Below are 7,130 nucleotides of genomic sequence, written 5' to 3'. Positions count from 1 at the left end.
ATATATATTTTTTATATTAAAAAAAAAATGTATCCAGGGCCCAGTGTGATGGTGCACACCTTTAGTTCCAATACTTGGAAGGTACAGGCAGGTAGATCTCCAGGAATTCCTGGCCAACTAGGGCCACAAAGTGAGAGCCTGTTTTTAAAACAAAAAATCCAGGGCTAGGGAGCTCACTCAGTTGGTTAAGTGCACCCAAGCATGAGGGCCTGAGTTCCAGCCCTAGACCCCTCATTAAAAAGCCAGGCATGGGGCTGGAGAGATGGCTTAACGGTTAAGAGCACTGACTGCTCTTGCAGAAGACCCAGGTTTGATTCCCAGCACCCACATGGCAGCTACGAACCATCCTTAACTCCAGTTCCAGGGAAATCTGAAGCCCTCTTCTGACCTCCGTGGCATTGCACAACATTGGATGCACTCACATACATGCAGGCAATACATACACATAAAATAAAAATAATAAATTAAAAAAATTTAAAAACAGCAGCTGGAATAAAAAAAGATTGAGAGATGGTTCAGTGGTTAAGAGCTCTGAATTCTCTTGAAGAGGACCCAGGTTCAATTCGTAGCACCCACATGGCAGGCACAGTGGCATAAGCTTGTAATCCAATGGAGAAGTGAATTCAGGAAGATTCCTGGGGCTCCATAACCAGCCAGCCTAGTCTAATACTTGAGTTCCAGGCAAGTAAGAGACCCCAGTCTAAATAAAACAAAGTGAATGGGGCTTAAGGAATAATATTCAGGGTTAACCTATGGCTTCCACCTTCACAAGCACATGTATGCATGCTCACCCCTATAGACATAAACACTCAGAAATTTATATATATTATGTAAGTGCGTACACACACACACACACACGCACACACTCATAGTTCTAACTCCAACAACTATTCATGACCTTCACCCTAAGCCATCATACCTCTTGCCTAGATGCCTCTGCACTGATTTCTTTGCTTCTGTCTTTAGCCCCACACATTTTTTTTTTTTTTTTTTTTTTTTAATTTTTTTGAGACAGGGTCTCCCTGTAGCCCAAGCTGTCCTGGACATCACTATGTGGCACAGACCGGCCTTGAACTCACAAAGATCCACCTGCCTCTGCCTCCCAAGTGCTGGGATTAAAGGCGTGTGCCACCTGGCTTGTTTCAGTCACTTTTTTAACACACCATCTATTCTAATTCTCTAAAGCCTTATTAGTATGGTACAAGGAATTTACTTGCTGGTAAGTTCTGTTTTAATGGCTGTCCACTACACACATTACAAAACTAGCTCCATGAAACACAGCCTTCACTGTTCTATTCCTCACTCTATCTCTAGCACCTGGAATGTGCCAACAGGGAATACACACTCAAAAATACTTGTTGAGTGGGTGGAAGCAGGTGAATTAGGCCCTGTGGGTAGGAAGGACTCACTCTACTCTTCCGAAGGACACTAAGTTATCCCTGAGGAATTTAAGATGCCAACACAGAAAGAGAAGATTCTACCGTATGGGCTGAAGAGTCTTACCTCTGAATGGTTTCCTCCTGTTCCTTAACCATGTGTGCCAACTGCTGAAAAATAGAGCCCAGCTCAACGATTGTGGACTCAATGTTCTGCATGGTGTCTGCCCGACTCTGGATGTAGGAGTCCTTCAGGAGAAGAAGAAAGCATCATGAGCTTCTTCAGGGTTAGGGCCTAAGTCTTTAGGACCCTCACAGCTTGCCAGTCCACCATGGCACATTCCAAACTCTCTCTGGGGAACACAGAGAACAACAGAAGAGGTGACCCCTGGAGTTCAGAGCCAGTACCTGCTCGTCAAGGAGCTGAAGCTGCCGGCTCGTCCGAGAGTCTGTCATGTCAATGGCCACGTCCCTGGAGGTGTAGGACTCTGCTCCCAAAACTACAGGACCACCCCCTAGAGAGGAAAAAGGGCATAACACACTGTTAAAAGTAGGTTCAAGCTGGGCATGATGGCACATGCCAGTTATACTAGGACTAGAGAGGTGGAGGCAGGAAGATCAGAGTTCAAAGTCATCCTCAGCTACATGAGACCCTGGCTCTATAAGCAAAGAAAACATCCAGGTGTAGTAGCACACTCCTTTAACTCTAGCACTTGGGGAAGGTGGATCTTGAGTTGGAGGTCAGCCTGATCTAATATAGCAATTTCCAGGTCAGCCAGAGCTACATAATGAGACTGTCTCAAAAATTAAATTAATAAAAATAAAAACAGGCCGGGCGTAGTGGCACACACCTTTAATCTCAGCACTTGGGAGGCAGAGGCAGGAGGCTCTCTGTGAGTTCAAGGCCAGCCTGGTCTACATAGTGAGTTCCAGCTGGGGCTACAGGGAGCCTCTGTCTCAAAAAGACCAAAAAATAAATAAATTTAAAAAAAAAGAAACCCAAAGGTTCAAAAAATCTACAGACACTAGTTTTGAACCATGTCATTTAATCCCCCTGAGCCTGTTTCTCATCCACAAAATGGAGCTAATCATAGCTGCTTTCCCAAAGGATAGTTGTCAAAATCAAACATGAGTATGTGAGTAAATGCACAAAAAGTCAAGTATTGCCATTGCTCTTAATTCACTTCCAAGAGAGGACACAGGGAATCAGGCGTGGATCACAGATCACTAAAACCAGGCTTATCCTCTGAGAGTTAAACACCTAGCAGCTTCCAGGCTCCTCCATTCTCCTACCACACCTGCCTTTACAAGATCTTTAGAGGATGCCACAACAGAGGTGGCTCAGTGGTGGCAGCTCTTGCAGTGGGCCCAGGTTTGGTTCCCAGAACCATCCACTTCCAAGGGATCTGATGCCCTCTTCTGGCCTATGCACTCATTGCATGCACATGGTATACTTAAATACATGCAGGCAAAATATATACATTTAAAAAAAAAGGGAGGGGCTGGAGAGATGGCTCAGTGGTTTAGAGCACTGACTGCTTTTGCAGAGGACCTGGGTTCGATTCCCAGCACCCACATGGCGGCTACGAACCGTCCTTAACTCCAGATCCAGGGGAATGCCAAGTCCTCTTCTGCCCTCCGCAACAATACATGACATGGGTGCACTCACATACCTGCACGCAATACACTCATACACATAAAATAAAAATAATATTTTTTAAAAAAAAAGAAAATTTTTTTTTTTGGTCTTTTTGAAACAGGGTCTCCCTACAGCCCCAGGTGGCGTAGGATTCACTATGTAGACCAGGCGGGTCTTGTGGGATTCACTATGTAGACCAGGCTGGCCTTGAACTCACAGAGCTCCACCTGCCTCTGCCTGAGTGCTGGGACCACAGGCGTGCGCCACCACACCCAGCCATAAAATAAAAATAAACTAGCTGGGCATGGTGGCGCATGCCTTTAATCCCAGCACTCGGGAGGCAGAGGCAGGCGGATCTCTGTGAGTTCAAGGCCAGCCCGGGCTACATAGTGAGTTCCAGGACAGCTGGGGCTACAGGGAGACCCTGTCTCAAAAAGACCAAAAACAAAAGAAAACACCACAACAATGAAAATAACTAAGTCTTACGCCTTGGGTTTCCCATATATAGTGACTTACCCAGGTGTTTGGGGGCAAGGGGCAAGGCCGACACTGGTGCCTGGGAGAACTGCTCCCGACGGTTCCTCTGCTGCTTCAGGTTCTAACGTTGGAGAAAAATGCAAAGGTCCTCGGATAATGAACATGTTGGCCCCATCATTCTATGCAACTTGTCCTTTTCCCTTTTCCTCTTGGGCCCTCACCCTATATTCCAATCCCACTTACAGATTCCTCTTACCTCTGTCCTCACTTCTAAAACTGATTTGAAGTCATTGGACATGGAAGCCAATTTTGACTACAAGGCAAAGAGAATGGATCAGTTACAAGAACACACTTTCTGCTGCTTCCTCTCCCTCCTCGCCCCCCTCCCTCCCTTCCTAAGGTTCTACCTGCAAAGAAACTACAATGGTATTAGAATGGGTTTGCAGATGTCGGCCGCTCTGGCTGCCCTTGGCCCTCACAAAGTCTTGAAGCTGAGCGATTTGTTTGTTGAGGCTATTGATGTCCTGGTAAAAGAGACCAAGAGAGAGTATTAACCAAAGAGCCCTGAGTCACTGTCCCTATCTGTGACCACCTCTGGCAGAAAGGGAGGATGAAAATCTACTGGTGGGAATGTGTGGCCTAGACCTACAACTTTCCAGGCTCCAGTGTTTACCCTGATTCAGTCCTTGCAGAGAAAAGTCAGAAAAAGGCATCTGAGGCCTCACCATTTATAAATGAATGACTTATTCGCACCCCTGCCCCCACCTTTCTGCCATTCTTTACCCTGTGAGGCCACAGAACCTTTCAAAGACCAACATCTTGCACCTAGAACATGCTGACCAACAGAGCACCTGAATACTGAGGAAAATGACAGAGTCACCCTAGTTTCTCAGACGTATCAAAGGAATGATTTTTTAAACAAAGAATTCCTAATATTGTAAAACATTAGCTCTGACTTATCCAAGGTTATATACTGTGACTCCATATCACAGCCAATGTCATCTGTACCCAATCTAGGTTGACAAGAAAGTGAGACACAGGAAATAAAGGAGGTGAAAACAGGGCAGTTAAACTTTTCCCAGTACACCAAGACCTGGGGAGAGACAAAGAGAAGATGGAAGGCATCTAGAACAGGAGCTGGAGAGACAGCTGAGCGGTTAAGAGCACTGATGCTCTTGCAGAGACCAGGGTTCAATTTCCAGCTATGATATGGAAGCTAACAACCGTCTGTAGCTCCAATGTCCTCTTCTGGTCTCCATGGGTATTACATGGCACAGGTGCACTTATGTATATGTAGGCAAAACACTCATACACATAAAATAAAAATAAATAAAAATTGAAAAAAAAAAAAAGGATAGTGGGGCATGAAGGCCAGTGAGATGATTCAGCAGTTAAAGGAGTTTGGTGCCAAGCCTGACAACTTGAGTTTGATCCCCAAGACCCATAAAGTAGGAGACAACCAACTCCAGCAAGTTGACCTCTGACCACCACATGTATACCATGGCACGCAGGTCCCCATACACATATACACACAAATAAATATAATTAAAAAAATTTTTTTTCAGGGCTGGAGAGATGGCTCAGCAGTTAAGAGCATTGGTTGTTCCTGCAGACAACTCAGGTTCGAATCCCAGCACCCACATGGTAGCTAACAACTGTCTATAACTTCAGTTTCTGGGAATCCAGTGTCCTCTTCTGTCCCCCAAGGGCATTGTATAACACAGGTGCACTCACACACATGCAGGCCTAACACTCATACACATAAAATAAAAACAGATAATAGAGGATGGAGGCCAAGTGTGGTGGCACATGCCTTTAGACCTAGCACTTGGGAGGCAGAGGCAGGCAGATGTCTGTGAATTCAAGGTCAGCTTGGTCTACATTAATTCCAGGCCGGCCAGCCAGCCAGAGCTACAGTAAGACTCTGTCTCAAAGGGAAAAAAGAGGGAGAGAGCTGGAGGGATGGCTCAGTGGTTGAGAGCACTGGCTGCTCTTGCAGAGAATCTGTGTTTGGCTCTCAGTATGCACATGGCAACTAACAACCACCCATACCGCCAATTTCAAAGAATCAGGAGATACAAGGCCATCTTCTGACCTCCTTGAGTTTACACGCATGTGGTACACTTACATACATGCAGGCAAAACTCATACACATAAATATAAAATTAATTAAAACTTAGCCAAGTGTGGTGGCACACACCTTTCATCCCAGCACTCGGGAGGCAGAGGCAGGCGGATCTCTGTGAGTTCAAGGCCAGCCTAGTCTACACAGTGAGTTCCAGGCCAGCTGGGGCTAACAGGGAGACCCTGTTTCAAAAGACCAAAAAAAAAAAAAAAAAAAAAAAAATTAAAATTTTTAAAAATTATAATCTTCAGGCTAGAGAGATGGCAGCTACAAACTGTCCTTAACTCCAGTTCTAGGGGAATCCAAAGCCCTCTTCTGACTTCCATGGGCATTGTATGACACGGGTACGTGTACCTACCTACATGCAGGCATTACACTCATATACATGAAATAAAAATGAAATTAACAAAAAAATTAGAATCTTAAGAAAAAAACATAATATGAGAAATATACTAGAAGATGAAATTTAAGTACTTCTAGAGGCTCTCCAAGTAGTGCCCTAACCTCATTCATTCTCTCCAGACCTTCTGGACTCACTGTCAGCTGGCCGGGAACTTACTATGTAGACCAGGCTGGCCTCACACTCACAGAGATCCACCTGCCTCTGCCTCCCAAGTGGGATTAAAGACGTGAGCCACCATGGCTGGCGGTCCTTTTGAGAGTTTCTATCCCACCAGTCCAAAGAGCATTCCACGGTTTGTATGTTTGCTTACTTGCCATAAAACCTCCTCCCCTAGAGTTCTAACTTAGGAAAGGTACCATTTTTTTCATACAAGTACTCAAACTATGCATAACACAGGTGTGCTTACCTACATGCAGGCAATACACACATACACATAAACTAATTAAATAAAAGAGGGGGGGCTGGAGAGACGGCTCAGCGGTTAAAAGCACTGACTGCTCTTGCACAGAACCCAGGTTCGATTCCCAGCACCCACATGACAGCTATGAACTGTCCTTAACTCCAGTTCCAGGGGACTCCGACGCCCTCTTCTGACTTCCGTGGCATTGCACGACACAGGTGTACTCACATACATGTAGGTAATACACTAGTACACATAAAATAAAAATAATAAATAAAATATTTAAGAAAAAAAAAAAAAACCACAAGTATGCAAACTAAAAGCTTCTAAATCATATACTTCTATCTCCTTAGCTTACCTCTATAATCTGCTGATACTGACTTGGCAGGGGAGATATGATCACAACTATAATCTGCTAAGTGTTTACTGTGTACTCAGTACTTTGTCAAATGTAACAAGAGGGCTGAAGTTGCAGGTCAGCAGACACAAGGCTCTGGTTTTGATCCCCAGCACACAAACCAGAAAAGCCCATTAGTTGTTTTCCATTTGCTTACTACCTAAGGCTCTTAAATTTTTTTTTTTTTTTATTTTTTGGTCTTTTTGAGACAGGGTTTCCCTGTAGCCCCATCTGATCTGGAACTCACTATGTAGACCAGGCCGGCCTCGAACTCAGAGATCCACCTGCCTCTGCCTCCCAATTGCTGGGACTA

At 44.9% G+C, this 7,130-nt stretch overlaps 1 protein-coding gene across 3 annotated transcripts in view; it reads right to left on the bottom strand.

Moving 5' to 3' along the window:
- Stx5 (syntaxin 5) overlaps positions 1-7,130 on the bottom strand; it is a 20,791-nt gene that overhangs the window by 8,707 nt on the left and 4,954 nt on the right. For all 3 annotated transcript variants that reach the window (XM_008837494.3, XM_008837495.3, XM_008837496.3), the window contains exons 6-10: positions 3,900-4,016; positions 3,749-3,805; positions 3,532-3,613; positions 1,785-1,891; positions 1,504-1,625 (exon numbers count right to left, since the gene is read on the bottom strand). In XM_008837494.3, the coding sequence (XP_008835716.1) occupies positions 1,504-1,625; positions 1,785-1,891; positions 3,532-3,613; positions 3,749-3,805; positions 3,900-4,016 (485 nt within the window). The remainder of the gene's footprint in view (positions 1-1,503; positions 1,626-1,784; positions 1,892-3,531; positions 3,614-3,748; positions 3,806-3,899; positions 4,017-7,130) is intronic.

Source organism: Nannospalax galili, unplaced genomic scaffold (assembly GCF_000622305.1).
Source record: "Nannospalax galili isolate Female #2095 unplaced genomic scaffold, S.galili_v1.0 scaffold818, whole genome shotgun sequence".
NCBI classification, from domain to species: Eukaryota; Metazoa; Chordata; class Mammalia; order Rodentia; family Spalacidae; genus Nannospalax; species Nannospalax galili.
The sequence above is the reverse complement of the archived record's forward strand: the minus strand, read 5'-3'. Positions and strand labels throughout refer to the sequence as shown.